The following is a 15,406-nucleotide window of genomic DNA, read 5'->3' as shown; positions in this document are numbered from 1 at the left end:
AGAGAGTGTTAGTGTAGCTGTTCAGCCCTATAGTAAGAAACAAGAAGACTGATGAAGGAAAAGCTTCTTCCACTGGTGTAACACACAGGTTTGTATGAAGTCACACTAACTAACCAGCAGTAACCCACATTTGATATTTTTTGCTGAACTTTTAGAAACAAGACATTTACTGTAGTTTTAGGACCAACAGGCTGATGAATAAACCAAGTAAAGACAAGCTGCACTTTGACTTTTATTAGAACAATTTGCTGGAACTACAGAGTAATGAAGTACTTCAAGGTTTTGTGTGGATGACTTCCAACCTTACTGTACAGCACAGAGCACAGAGGGACAATATATGTAATCAATATATGATGCAGAATGAACAAGTAAAGACTGTAAGCTGAGTCTGAGGCTCATGCAGGACATTTCATAGTGAGGTGTCTTTGGTTGGATTATTCAAACATTTACATCAAAGCACCAAACTCATTTCTCACAGATGAAGGTCATTGAATTAGGATAATATGACCGTGTCCATCTCCCATAATAGTCACAGCAGACTCCATAGTGATCATAACTGGGATTCTCATGTCCTGGTGCCCAGAACCTGTCAGAGAGATCAAATCTGATATGAAACTGGACTAAACTCATAACTATTGTCACATTCATATAAATATGCGTCTCTTTTGGAATATTTCCAATATTTGCTGTATTTCTTTCCCAGGTTTCTCGCCCACTTTCCCTCCTTTAGACTTTTCTCTGAGAATCATCATGCACACTAAAACAGCTTTCAAGCTTTGATGAATATGAAATCTTCCTGCTGTAAAAATGGAGAATAAAAAGAAGTCAGAGCTGACTTTCTGCTGTTTGAAACTGTTTTGTCAGCTGTTTACAGACATCACTTTGAAATGTGTGTCTATCAGGTCATATTTACTGAAGCTTCTTCCTTCATATGTTCTGAAGTTTTACAAACACCAAAGAAGAAGAGACAGGAATTCTCTGAAACACTTTTTGTTCTGTGAGAAAAGAAACATTACAGCACAAAAACATGAAGACAAATTGAACAAAGTGAAATGTGTCGGTCGCTGCTTTGAACATGTTTCAATCCTGATTCCTTCAAACTGACTTGTTGTAACTGAACGTCATCACAGACTGCAGATGAAGAGAGTTCAAGCACAGCTGTTCATTCAAAGGAGGATTTCTGCTTTTCTTTACATTCAGTTTGTGGGGCTGTTGGAAAATAGCTCAGCTCATGTATTGCTGATCTATCTTCCAAAACATCAATGTTTCACTTCTAAATAATAACTCTGGAATAGAAACAAACTAATGTCTCACGTTTCTGTCAGCGCTGATCCGTCCACCCATTCCCATTTAGATCTTCGTGATAGCCATTTATATCCTCCTGACCATTTATATCCTCCTGATGGCCGTTTAGCTTCCAGACCAATCCAGGACTCTCCTCTCAGGTTCAGTTCATTGACAAATTCCTGTTTGAGAAGAGACACAAATATTGTCTCCAGTCATAATTCAGCACTTCTGTTGTAGTGACATCATCTTGTGAACATGTCTGAAGGAAGAATAACTGTGATGAAACTTTTCTTCCATTGTGCAGAAATCAGAAAGAGCCAAAGAATCAATGAATATCAGCTCCTCCTGTAGCTCAGTCAGTGTTGCAGTGGAATCAGTGTTAACAAATCATTTGATTCAGTTGGATTGAATCAGAAAAATAATCTGGATTATGAGGATTTCTCTCATTTTATAACATTTCTGTTATTTCAATGTTTTGTGTTGACTTGGTTTCTAAGGATCATCTGAACTGGTTCCCATTTAATCCTGGTTCTTTAACTGCTTTGAATTCCTCTCCTTCATAATTCAATGTGAATCTCCAGTTTGCTGTATTGTAATCGATCCACCTCCCAAATCCTGCAATCATTTCCTGAATGGATTCTCTAATCTTCTCTCATCGGTTATTGTTCATAAAGTCATTTTAGTAGATGAGTCTAATTTACTTATTGATGATCCCTCTAACAACACTGCCACACAATTGATGAACACTGCAGCATCATTTCATGTAGTGCATCATGTTGTCGGCCCCACACATAACGCTGACCTTCCACATGTCTGACCTACTATCCAATCACAGATGTATCATCTTTGACAGGCTTACAGTCAGTGTTGTCTTCCCAGAGACAAACTGCTGTCACTCCCATGTCTTCTAATGACTGTGGACATTTTTAGATTTCTTCACTGGCAACATCAACAGTATCAGGTCAGAGTTCAAGTCTGTACCTCTTCAACCGCCCCAAGTCTCTCCTCCAGTTCTGTTGTTGGAGTTCAAACTCCTTCCTGCTGCCATCTCCCCCTGACTTCTCTCTATTAGAAACCAGTCCCTTTCATTTCAGCTGACTTTCAAACAGCCAGAGTCTTTCTGAGTGGGATCAACCCTCCTTACATCCCACTGTTTTAAATCAAGTTGCTCGTCAGCTCCTTCAGATCTTTGATCAATTCCAACCTGGTTCCAGACAAACCACAGCACTGAAACAGCTTTCATGAAAGTTACTAACCAGATTCTTCTGCGCTGGGATAAAGACTCCATTTGAGTCCTGCTTGACTTCTCTGCAGCCTTCATACTGTTGATGGTGCTCCTCTTATTAACACACTACAAACTGGCATCACTGGTGCTGCTCTCACATGGTTTTCTTCATACTTATCAAACAGATACTTCATATTAATCAATGTGTGTCCTCATCTGAGTCCCACATGCCTCAGTCCTTGGACCAGTTCTGTTCTCTTTATAAATGCTGCCCCTGTGACACCTGCTTAATGGTTTTAATGGGATCTCCTAGCACTGCTGTGCAGATGACACACACACTAATGCTTTTCTGTCGAGCCTCTCCTGCCTCAGTGAATGCTTCTCTGTCATCACTTCATGGATTTAAACTTCCTTCATCTCAAACTGAAGTTGTGCTGTTTGGCTCAGTTTCTCTGAGGAGGTCAGTCAGTACATCGTCCCCCTCACCAGTAACATCCAATCACCTGTTAAAGATCATTTTGAACCAACAGCTGCATTTTGAGCCTCACATGTCAAAGGTCAGCCAGTCTTGTTTCCTTTAGCTCAGAAATATTGCAAAGATCAAATCTTTACTGTGATTCAATCATCTGGAACTTTGAGTTCATACTTTCTCCTGCCTGATTATTGTAATTCACTTTTCACCTGCATTTCTCAGTCCTCCATAGTTGGTCTGCAGTTAGTGCAGAACTCAGCAGCAAGGCTGCAAACAAAACCTGGCCTGCAGTCTCATATCTCACCTATTCTTGCTTCTCTTCACTGGCTTACAGTGAAATTCAGAATCCTCTTTTAAATCCTGTTATGAACATATAAAGCTGTGCATGAACAGGCCCCTGCTTATATAGCAGAGCTTCTTGGACCTTATCACTGCAGCCGGCCTCTCTGATCATCTAATCAGCGTCTCCCAACTGTCCCTCGCTCTGATTTGAACACCAGAGGCCATCGTGCTTTTGAGCTTGTTGCAGCCAAACTGTGGAACAGCCTTCCTCAGACTATCAGGTCAGCTGACTGTTAACGGCTGAAACTCATTTTTACAGGTTAGCTCTCCCTCAATCTTTTCCCCTTTATTTTCCTCCATAGTTTCTAACTGTTGTGTTTCTGATGGAATGAATGTGCTGCTTTGTTTATGTGTCTGTATGTTTGCACATGTATACTTATCATCAATGTGTGGCTTTAATTCACAGTATGAAGAACTTTGTAACTCACTGTCAGCTCCATCAAAGATCACACAGACATGAACAAACACACCCACCTGTTCCTCTCTGCTGTTTATCATCACCAGATCAGCTCCTCTGGTCTTACAGTGGTTTTGACTCTCAGACCAAGTTTTACTCTCAGTGGATTTAAAGTAACAGCTGCTTCCAAATCTCATCCATCGATCAGGACACTTCTCTTAAAGTCAAACACATGTTTTAAAGTCAGACTTTGTGTCCTGTTGTATCACATGAATCTTTGGTTCCTGTCATTTTCCCTGTAAATGCTTCATTTAAACTCAGGTTTTCTCTCTTATTCATAATGAACTGAAACTTACATTTATACAGAGAAACTGTTACACAGCATCAAACATGTAGGATTCAAAACAAAGACACAATCAGGTTATCACTGTGTAACACTGATGTTTTCTATCAGTTATTCAAACTTTATTACCTTCTATCTTCTCCTTCAGCTTCTTCACTTCTTCCTGTAGCTGACTGTGGTTTTTACTCAGTTCATCATAACGGCTCTGTAACTGAGTCAGGCTGGTTTTTGTGTCTTTAGAGAAAAAAGATTCAAATTAAGTTAAAATGTTCTACAAATATATCTGTGATATAAGAACTTGGTGTTTGCTTACCTTGAAGTTCATCCTGGAGCTCAGTGTGATTCTTTTTGGTGTCATTGTAAACGTGGTTCAGTTTGTCACATTTAGCATGAAGTCTTTTGTTTTCACTCTTGTTCAAAGCATCTGAAATATTTTAGTGAAACCAAAATAAAATAAAATAAAATGAGTGAAACATTGAACAGAAATAATCTTCTTCCTCTGCTTTGTCAAATATCAATAAGAGTCAGAAACTTGCAGCCATTGTTCTTTAACATGTCCTGTGGGTGGAGGTGTTAGAACTACAGGAAATCTGATGAGCTAAATACGTATCAACTGTGAACAAAAACCACTGACAAGATTCAGAATAATTGTGCTTCAGTGTGGAGGAAGAAGGTGAAGAGTCAAACAGCATTTCTACACCTGTAGTCAGAGATGTTATCTATATGCTTTGAAAGAATAGATTCTGACTCATGTGACATGTGCCTGTTCTCACTGAAAATATGTCTTTTTACATTCAGTCAAAGCTGCTCTGAGGCTTCAACACTTCCTCTTTCTGCTTATTTATAATTAATAAATGTTTCTTCCTGCAGCTTCCAGGAACTTCCTGCTTTCAGACGTCCTTTTGCAGGCGTCTCTGTTCTCACATCATAGATTTGTGATGTTTCTGCTGATCCAGCATTAAGTCTGTCACAGCTCCACCAGGAGCTAAAGGTCAGCTGAAGATCATCAACTGATTTAAAACATAGAATCAAACCACCTTAAAATCCAAACATCAGCAGCTGCTGGAAGTTTTCTCTGTGTTGTTGTTTTTGTTATTGTGGAGTCTTTACCTGATAATATAAAGAACCTTGAGGCAACTGTTGTTGTGATTTGATGTAATAAAAAAAGATTCATTGATATATCCCAGCAGATGAATGGAGCTAACATTAGCTTGTTAGCTACCTGCTTAATACAGCAAGTGAACTAACTAGTCGCACAATGACAGACGGCCACTGTCTAACATAGTGTGGCTGCACCTGCATCAGTCTGCAGCAGATGCTGCTGCCTGTCTGCTTTGTTGATGTAATCACAGAATCAGCGTGTTGAGTGAAGAGTTTGAAGGAACAACAAGAACATTCACTCCACAACACACACAAGATATGAGCCAGGAATCATGCACACAGACACACACCTGCTAATCAGTGCTAAGTAACAGACTCATGAAATACTAGAAGCTCAGTCAGCAAAACCAACGTGTTGGTCAGGCTGTACCACACAGCAGCTCATATTATTGATCAGAGAATTCCATTTAAAATGCCACCGTGCAGTTTTTATGAAGAGGAAACTATCCTTAGAGACCAAAACTCATTTGGTCCTGAATGGAAACATGTTTTTACTGCAGCAAAGGTGCTCATTTTAACATGGGAGTCTGTGGGGACTGACTCGCTTTCAGCATCAGCCTCCAGTGGTCATTAAAGGAACTGCAGTGTTTGCTGCTTCTGTGTTGGCTTCATGTACTTCCTGTATTTGCTGTGGCAGAAGGACACGTTCTGGTTGTGAAGCTGCATGTTTGTTGGCTGCTGGGATTCAGTATCAGTCATACATTCATTTGCAGGAGAAGTTCAGAGGTTGTATCTTATCTTACAGCATATGGACAGGATGATGATCCCAGCTAACATCAGGAGGCACAGCACTCTTAGACCCAGTGTAGCACATCTGAAAGAGCCCTTCAGGACTGAAGGAGGATTAAGAGTCTGTGGTCCTGTTAGAAAGCAGTGTGGATGTTGGTTTGTGCTTATTTCCTGTCACTCTGTGATTAACACATAGTGGTCACTACAGGCTGTCTTGTATTTGTGTCAGTGTTGATGGTCTACTTACACATAAACCACTACATTGGACACTGATGCGTCACTCCATACCAAACACTTAATTTCAAATGTATGTTGTCCACCTAAGTGGACATGTAAAAAACTCTTTGAAAAGTAATTCATGCATGAAAGGCTTAATAGACCTGCGGTTGAGGTTGTATCAGCTTAGCCAAAAACAAAAGAAATATAACATCTGCACTGTGACTAAAGTGTGTAAATAAATTTCCCGTTCACAGAGCTCTACAAACTCTACAGTACATTTGTTTTTATAATTGACTTACCTCCTTCCTCCGATTGAAAATGATCATAACTATCTCTGATCTCATCTGCACTCTCGTAGATATCCACCTCCCTCTGCTCCCACTCTGCTCCGTCCTCCTTTCTGCTGTATCTCACCTTCTTTGATAGATCTGGTTCAGCATAAATATCTGAGGACATGTTGAGAGGACTGAGACGCTGAGCAGGAGTTTAAGCTGTACTCTAACAGTTCTGCAGTACTGACCCTGGTAGATATCAAGCTGTTCTGTACTGATGCTGCTCTCAGTGTTTCTTGTCCAGCCTTCTGTCTTCTTTCAGACAGGAAGAAGCTTTGAGGAAGTGGCAGCATGCAAAGAACCACAGACCTAAACTGTCATTTAATTAATGTGAATAAAAACCTCCAGTGTGGTGGAACACACAAATAGAACATTTCATTGTATTTATATTTGCAAAGCCACTCAGAAAAGTGTAAAAACATTTTGCATGAAACAAAAATAATTTCATTTTTCTTTGTTTAACTAAAGGTGAGCTCATGGTGAGACAAACCACAACCACATTCACACCTCATGCTCACAGTGTGCACAAAGCAGGAAATGTCTCTTTGTCAGCAACACCTTTTTCTTTTGCCTGATAGAAAAACATGTTAAGTTTTAACACTTGCTCTTGACGAAGGAGGTCGCACTTTTCTCCTCCCCTCCTCCTCCTCTCCCTTAGCTTCCCTGCTTAGCCTCTTATGTCCTTCTCTAGTCTCGTGTTTTTTGTATTACTTTCCCTGGAACATTCTCTCACAGTCTGTTCTCTAAAACGTAAAAGAGGAATTATGGATTTGATCAATCTGGTCCCTGAATGCAATTGACACCCTTTTCTCAACGAGAAGTCTGGGCTCGGGTGAGCCTGAGTGCTGAAGATATCGACCTATTCGGAACCATGATAACAGGGTCCTTGCTGATCGGAGCTGGCTTGGCCCTGACTTATCGAAGAATTAAAAAAGCGGAACCGGCTGTTCAAACCCCCACAAGGCTGCCCGCTGGGATTGAAATGATGGGACAAGGCGTGAGTTTCTCAAAATGGGCTCATTGAGTGCAGCACGGATAAGATCTTGGAGAAGCTTACGGCTGCCGTGAATACTCAGAATAAGACCTCTGAGTGCAAACTAGATTACATCTTGGAGGGGCTCGCTCGGAATAACACTGAAAGAAGAAGAAGAAGTGAAAACCTGAACAGAATCTTAATAAAATGCTCCTCCTCATCCTCACTTCATCCCTCATCTCCTGAGCTGAAGTCAGGAGTCTAACACATGAAACGTGCATAGACATACTTATTTTTTCTTGATATTGTAACAATTACTTATTGTCAGCAGATTAGACATGCAACCCTCTCATCGCAAAGGAACAAGAGAAGGACAGCAAACATAACAACAGCATGGTATAAGCTATTATTATACCAGCAGATGTTAGGCTCAAGTGTTCTAAAAATCACACTTACACTTTGGTAAATAGTTTGATTTCATTCTCACATAATAGGCTTTATTCACTCAACGTTAAAGCCCAACAAAGTTACTGCCACTTCAAAGAAAGCTTGATTAACAATAGTGAACAGCAGCTAACAAAGGCTAAAAGCAGCTAACAGAGGCTAACCACAGCTAAGAACAGCAAACAGAGGCTAACCACGGCTAACAGCAGCTAACAAAGGCCAACCAAAGCTAACAGCAGCTAACGGAGGCTAACCATGGTTAACAGTGGCAAAAACACAGCACTATACACTAAAGTAAAGTAAATATACACTAGTATATGTGTCTATTTGCTCCCCTTACCTCAGTCTCAAAGTATATATATATATTTATTCTTATTATTATTCTTATTCTTCCTAGATTTATTGTTTTCTCTTGCACTGTATGGAACTGGAGCCTCGTTGTCTCGTCTCTCTTTAAACTGAACTTTATATAGCAGAGATATTAAAGTTTACTTTGACTTCAACTACCAACATTTCAACCTATCTTCAAACCTCAGTATGGCTGAGCTTCCCTGACTCCTTTCACAAAGTTTTATGACACTTTCCAGAGTAAATAAAGATTGATGTTTATCACTCATTGACAGCTGAGGAAAACAGTGGAGTGTCAGCCTTCCAAAGATAGGAAAAACTGTGGGCAGATCCGGTCCAACTACTGGTAGAAGCATGCAGGCTGCCTGCCACTGTTATGGGGTCCAATCTAAATGTTATGTTTTTGTCTCACTATAACATGTTTGTCATATAGCAGCCACTTCAGCTATAACTATGCACTTGAACTGGGTGGGTAAAAAAAAGATCCCAATGCAAATATGCTAAAAGCAGAAATGGTAAAATATCTTGTTACCTTCAGTTTCCTGTCACGTTTGTTAATATAATCAAAGAACTATGAGTGGTCTGAAGCAACCATCGAACATTTACTCAACAACAGAGAGCCATGCTGTCAAAAGCCTGTAAGAAAAACATGTCATGGTTTGGGTCATTGTGACCCAGTGTTTTTGAGTTCTTGTGTTTTGGTGTCATTTTTGTATTATGGTTTATGTTTTAGGTTCATTAGCAGTCTTTATGTTTGCCCTTGTGTGTATTTATGGCTGCATCTCCCTCTGTCCTGCGTTGCGGTCTCCCTCATACCCAGCTGTGTGTTCTGTTCATAGTCTAGTTTCTAAGTCTCTGTCTTTAAGAGATTCCTGCAGTTTAACTAATTGGTGTGTGTTATCTGGCTTCATGGACAGATAGAATTGGGTGTCATCTGCATAGCAGTGAAACTGTATGCTATGTCTTCTCACGATCCTGCCTAAGGGTAGAGAATTCTAACAATTAGTATAACTTGGAGGTGTTGATTCATTGAAACTAATATAATCATCCTGCTGTAAACATGTTTCTGTAAGCCAGAGTAAGACAGTTTTGATGATCAATTATTAATTCATGTACTCACAGAGATTTGGAAGAGAGACACCTAATGTTTAATAATCCACATTCTTCATTTGTTTTTTGTTGGTTTGGGTGCAGACACAGTCTCTAAGTACATGGGGTTTTGGAGAGATAACACAACATGGTAATAAAATTTCTCACAGCGTGTCGTGATTGCAGCCAGAATCAGCAGATACAGCACTCCCAGGTTCACTTCAAAACCTCTGAAACTGCTTCGTTTCCCAGCTGGAAGCTTCTTCTGAGTGTCAACACCTAAAAGGGAAAAAACCCAACTTTTTTATATAATAATATTACTGATTTCTTTTTAATTGAGATTTTTAATACTGGTGCATGCCTTAATTAAATGGATCTGCCTTGTAGTAATAATGACATTTCCAACAAGTTGATCTTGTATATTTGAGAATTACAGGAAATCAGGTAAAATGTTCTACTGGAGGAAAACATGGTTGATATAATTTGGTGCAAAATCATATCTTTAGTTTATTCCCACATGTATTGATTCTTCAACAGTGTCTGACAAACCTCTTTTAAAGCAAAGGACAATATTAATAATGATAATTATGAATAATCTTCATAATTTGCTCACAGGAAGACTTATTTTGAGATGTTAGGTCCCAGCCAAGCAGGCATAGAGACCACTTAATGATGGCCAGTTTAACTCATTGGTGTGTGGCTTGATAGACAGATGAAGGTGGGTATCATCTGCACAGCAGTGGTAATGTCTGCTATGCCTTATGATGATACTGCCTAACAGAAGCATGTATAATGTAAACAAAACTGGTCCTAACACTGAACCCTGTGGAACTCCATAATTCACTTTTGTGTATGAAGATTCTTCTTTAACATTTACCTTCAAAGTAAAAGTTGAACCTTTTGTACAAACTGGCTTTAGCAACTTTAACCCTGAAGGTAAATGTTCTCTGTTTCTAGTTTGCATCGCACTCGATGCAACACACTTGATCACTTCCACACAAACGTTGCAAGACCAATCTACCAGCAATAGTGTACGAAGGCCACCAATGGGTTACTAACTTGTGTCTAGGCCTGTGTCACTGAAGCCTAAAAAAAACCTAATATTATAATTGGCTCTGAAAAATGTACATCAACTTGTTTTCTGAGGTTATTTGTGCTCCACACAGTTTCTAGCAAGTTTGTTTTTAAACTTCTGTTGCACCACCGAAGAGCTCCTGCTGGATAAGCCATTAGAGTCATGCAGCACTTCCCTCCTTCATTGTAAACTTTTGAAATGTTTGTTGCTTCCTACTTACCAGCTTCTTGTATCCCAACATCAGGATGCTGCTCTCCATCGTCTATCATCTGCACCTCGCTGTACTCTCTCTGTCGTCCATCACTGTGGGTCCTTCTGCTGTATTTCACTCGAAAATCTGCTGCAGCTTGAATTTCTGCAGACATCTTGGTGGGTGAGAGTGTTTGACGAGGCTTCAGTGTCTGTCTGGTTTGTTTCTGAGTCGGGCAGCTTTTAATAGACATCAAACAGGAAGTAGCAGCAGACCAAAACACCAACAGAGGGGCCAACTTCATTTCTGCTTTGCATTGTGGTTAGCAAACTTTTTACTGAGAGTTTGTTTAAAATAAAAAAAGAAGCTAAAAAGTTATTTATAAATATAACTGGCTGTTATACGACAGAAATAGAAACTAAGTCAGCAGCAATAATCGGCACATAATGCCTTTTTCATGAGTCTTCCTGGTTTCATGACTCTGTACACATCATAAGTACGTAGAAGCACATGAGTGTCACAGGAAATATGAGGTCGGGCCCTGTGTCACTGGTGTGTTTCTCTCAGCACAGACTGGCCACCACAGCCTCTTCAGTTCACACACTTTATTTTCCAGCACACACATGAAATGTTTCTGACTGAGCTGCTCTGCTGTTGAGCCCGACTGAGGGAAATGTGTTTTATAGGATTTAGTTCCAGCTTCTCCCAACCGGCCACAGTGAGCTTGTCCACTTACTGCGTGTGTCTTCAGGTCTTAGACACCACCAAAATAGAGATGCAGTCACTCTGTTTTTCAACTGAAGCTTGTCGTGTTCAAAATGTCAGAAGGAATTTCAGGAGAAAATATCTGTCTATTAAAAAGATTTCATTTGCTTTGGTATTTGAAATTCCAATTTTACAGCACTGGACTGTGATGTGATGCCAGAGTCAGCCTCACACCAAAGATGACCCTCAGAGCGGGCGGTACAGTTTTATACTACAAGAGGAACATGTATTATTATGACTATGTTCTTCCAGAAGCGGCGTGGCAGTCTGCTACAACTCCTCATTCACTCCACGTCTGCTGCTCCCTCGACCTCCTATCTGCTTCTTTTCCTGGAATCAGAGACACAAGGACACAAAAACACACCCTGCGTAGCCTTGGTTATCTAATGTTGTTATTTATTGTTCTTCTACTGATTCTAAGGTCTGGTTCAGGATACCTAGTTTGGACTCTCTGACCCAGTGTCACAGCTGGTGCAGCTATCGTGTGGTGGCATGAATGGGGATCCAAGTTGCAGACAGTGGTGGAGATGCGAGTGAGGTTTATTTACAGTGCTCATTAACAAAAGTGAGGGCAGAACTGAACAAAACCCTAAACTGGGGAGAACTAAAAATAACAAAACCGTAACTCACAAGGTCACAATCAGGGAAACACATAAGGAGGTGAGCTGGGAACAAAGAGCAGGCTGTGGAGCAGAAAGCTGCAGAACAACAGCGTAACACAGACAAACCGATGAGGAACACAGGCAGGCACACACTATATATACAAACACAAGGTAATCAGGTAATGACACACAGGAGGGGAGCACAGCTGAACCTAATTCACAAGACGACAGGAAGACACAAGCTGACACAGTGATAACAGACTTACTTAGACTTAGTTCCTCCTACGCCGGGCGGCGCATCGGGCAGCTAGTGATCTCCATCGATGTCGGTCAGCAGCGACTGCTTCAGCTTCGTCCCAGGCAATGTCGACAGTTCTCAGATCGTCCATAAATGTTCGACGCCATGTGGTCTTTGGTCGGCCTTGCTTTCGCTTGCCAGTGCGTGGACGCCATGTCATGGCAATCTTAGCTGGGCGATGAGGGGGTAGGCGTAAAATATGTCCTGCAAAGCGGAAGCGCCTTTCTGCAACAACATCGGCTAATGGGCGGGTGCCTGCTCTTCGTAGGACCTCCTCATTTGTTATTCGGTCCCGGTAGGAAATTCTCAGGATTCGCCGCAAGCCACGTTGTTGAAGCACATTCAGGTGTTGAATAATTGCACTTGTTGAGCGCCAGGTTTCACTAGCGTAAAGTGCAGTAGGGAAGACGATAGAGTTCAGTAGTCTGATCTTGACCCTTACATTCAGGGAGGTCGAGTTCCAAATAGGTTGGAGACGTCGCAGGACACCAACTGCCTTCCCTACTCTGGCGTCGACATCCCGATCAGAGACCCCGTCATTCAAGATGATGCTGCCAAGATATGTAAAATTCTCCACCTCTTCAGCACGTTGTTGGTTGATCATAACAGGAATGCGGGCACGTGCATAGCCAACTCGGAGTACCTTGGTTTTTTTGGTGCTGATTCTTAATCCAACTTTCGTTGCCTCCCTCTGCAGGGCCGTGGTCAACTTTTGGAGGTCTTCCTGAGTCGAGCCCAGCAAGTCAGTGAGATTACGCGCTTCGTTCCATGGGCACACCGATGCCAGCTTGGTCAACTGATCGTCGCATGATGAAGTCAATTACCAACAGCAAAAGACCAACGATGGGTCGAACACTTCCGCGATACTCTGAACCAACCTGAGCCACCCCAACGGTTCGAGGCCAAAGACCTGGCACCTTCCATGGATCTTCCTCCTGTCGATATCGGACAAATCAGCATCACTGAAGTCAAGACAGCGATCCGACTCCTCAAGAGTGGAAAGGCCGCAGGCCTGGACGAAATCCTCGCTGAAATGCTGAAGCATGGCGGACCCCATCTTGAAGCCGCCCTTACAAGACTCCTAAACGCCTGCTGGTCAACATCACAGTGATAACAGACACAGACCTTCAAAGTAAAACAGGAAATTCACAAAGACAAGCTCAGGGACACGAACAGAGCACAGGAGGGAGAACACTAAAGCACTAATCACATGAACCAAACCCTAAGAACTAATACAAAATAAGAATGAACACAACACATGAGATGACACCAAAATGAACACAAAACGCTGGGTCAACGACCAGGACCATGACACCCAGAGACTTACAGAAAACCATTTTCATGTGTATGTAAGCGTTGCTGCAAAGTCCCCGTGCACTCTATGTCTCTAAGCTTTCGACCTTCGAAAGACAGAGTGCCAACTCATATGAGCACATTTGCATTGTGTATAATAAAATAATTAAAACAGCTGCATTCAATTTTCAACCCTAATAAACTAACTCCAGATTTCCCTCAGTAATCCTGATTCATGTTGTCACAGTTCACCTGGTGAAGAGCACATTCCCAAAGGATTCTTTTTTCCCAGAGCATTTTAGCATGACACTCTTTGATTACCTCTCCATCACAGATATTTGTTTTTATCACAAAGCTGCTCTTGACAGTCCTGATAGATTTGAAACCATATTGGAAAAGATTTGTGAGAGCTGTTGTAAAAACTTTATCCCACCTTAATAGATCCATCACTAATGCACTGAACTCTTTAGTAAGAATTGGGAGCTCCCCCCCAAAACTGTGTCCTGTTTTCCAATCAGCTGTTTGTGTATAAAGTGCTGTCTCTTTGAGACATCTGTTATGTTCCCTGTATGTCCCTCTGTGATCTCCAGCTCGCTCTTGTTCATTAAATATCTGGATGTTAAAGACTTCTTTTTATTCTGAGTCCTGCGTTCGAGTCCTTCCCTCTCTTCCACACCTCGACCTGACAGTTATGTCTTAGACTGGATGTCAAATAGAAGTGAAGCTGAAACATTTTGTGACTAAAAATAATATGAGACCATTTTTAGATGTTTAGGCCTCTAAATATAAATATAACTTCCATAGTTCAATGTGTTTAAATATGTGCATTTGCAAACTTTTTGTTTAATATTAATATTTTATATCATCATGAAATGTCACCACAGGGGGCAGCATAGAGCCAGAGAGTGTTAGTGTAGCTGTTCAGCCCTATAGTAAGAAACAAGAAGACTGATGAAGGAAAACACACAGGTTTGTATGAAGTCACACTAACTAACCAGCAGTAACCCACCTTTGATCAAACTGCTTTTATACAAATGATGTGAGGATGTAAAAGGAGCGTTTTGATTATTTATGAATGTATTGATTTAATATGACAATAATGGGGGTGGGGCCACCAGACCTGTCAACACTGGCTGAGTAACAAAAATATGAACACCAGACGAGAGTTAAACATTTTCATCATTTTCTTCCTGTGACTGAAAATCTCTTTGATTGTCTCTGATATCGTCTGTACTGTCGTAGATGTGCATGTCCTCTTACACTCTGATGCCTCTTCCTTCACCTTTCTGCTCAGATAGCTGAGTCACAGCTGTGCTTTACTAACAGTTATCAGAATCAGAATCAGAATCAGAATACTTTATTGATCCCTGGGGGAAATTATTTTTTGTTACAGTGCTCCATTTTAAACCAACATTAAGACAAGACAGACAATACACTAACTAAGAATAGTACAATATATACATATATATACATACATACATACATAAGTCACTTATAAATAAATATTTGGAAAAGAAACATGTGTAGCTGTAGCAGCAAACAGTGTGTTAAGTGGATGCGTTGTACAGGGAGATGGCCACAGGCAGGAATGATTTCCTGTGTCGTTCAGTGGTGCTTTTCGGTAATCTCAGTCTCTCACTGAACGAGCTCCTGTGACTGACCAACATGTCATGGAGTGGGTGGGAGGTGTTATCCAACATTGTCTTTATCTTGGACAGCATCCGCCTCTCCGACACCACCTTGAGGGAGTCCAGCTCCATCCCCACAACATTGCTGGCCTTACGGATCAGTTTATTAAGTCTGTTGGCATCTGCGACCCTCA

At 41.1% G+C, this 15,406-nt stretch overlaps 1 protein-coding gene across 4 annotated transcripts; it reads right to left on the bottom strand.

The window, feature by feature from the left end:
- Nucleotides 1-465: 465 nt before the first annotated feature.
- On the bottom strand, nucleotides 466-10,801 carry LOC147303188 (CD209 antigen-like protein C). 4 transcript variants are annotated; one of them, XM_086279967.1, is made up of 7 exons: nucleotides 6,475-6,631; nucleotides 5,971-6,087; nucleotides 4,380-4,490; nucleotides 4,196-4,300; nucleotides 3,801-3,940; nucleotides 1,315-1,466; nucleotides 466-586 (listed from the first exon to the last, which is right to left on the bottom strand). In XM_086279967.1, exons 1-7 carry the CDS (start codon nucleotides 6,629-6,631, stop codon nucleotides 466-468), a joined length of 903 nt encoding a protein of 300 aa, XP_086136093.1. The 4 variants fall into 4 exon arrangements, with proteins under 4 accessions (XP_086136093.1, XP_086136094.1, XP_086136096.1 ...); XM_086279968.1 differs by having other exon boundaries at nucleotides 3,801-3,935; nucleotides 4,188-4,279; nucleotides 4,422-4,490; XM_086279970.1 differs by having other exon boundaries at nucleotides 4,196-4,279; nucleotides 4,422-4,490.
- Between the last annotated feature and the right edge of the window lie 4,605 nt (nucleotides 10,802-15,406).

This window comes from Aulonocara sp. 'chitande type north' Nkhata Bay, linkage group LG22, assembly GCF_057382095.1.
Source record: "Aulonocara sp. 'chitande type north' Nkhata Bay isolate Kocher_YH1m ecotype deep benthic linkage group LG22, A_spYH_male_GT1.1, whole genome shotgun sequence".
NCBI lineage: Eukaryota > Metazoa > Chordata > Actinopteri > Cichliformes > Cichlidae > Aulonocara > Aulonocara sp. 'chitande type north' Nkhata Bay.
Note: the sequence above shows the minus strand (reverse complement) of the source record. Positions and strands in the feature narration are given on the sequence as shown.

Coding starts and splice junctions, on each gene's coding strand:
- LOC147303188 (XM_086279967.1), bottom strand. CDS start 6,631: ATGTCCTCAGATATTTATGCTGAACCAGATCTATCAAAGAAGGTGAGA. Junction 1,467..3,800: donor TAAACAGCAGAGAGGAACAG/GTGGGTGTGTTT, acceptor CTTCTCAAACAG/GAATTTGTCAATGAACTGAA. Junction 587..1,314: donor GGATCAGCGCTGACAGAAAC/GTGAGACATTAG, acceptor TCTCTCTGACAG/GTTCTGGGCACCAGGACATG.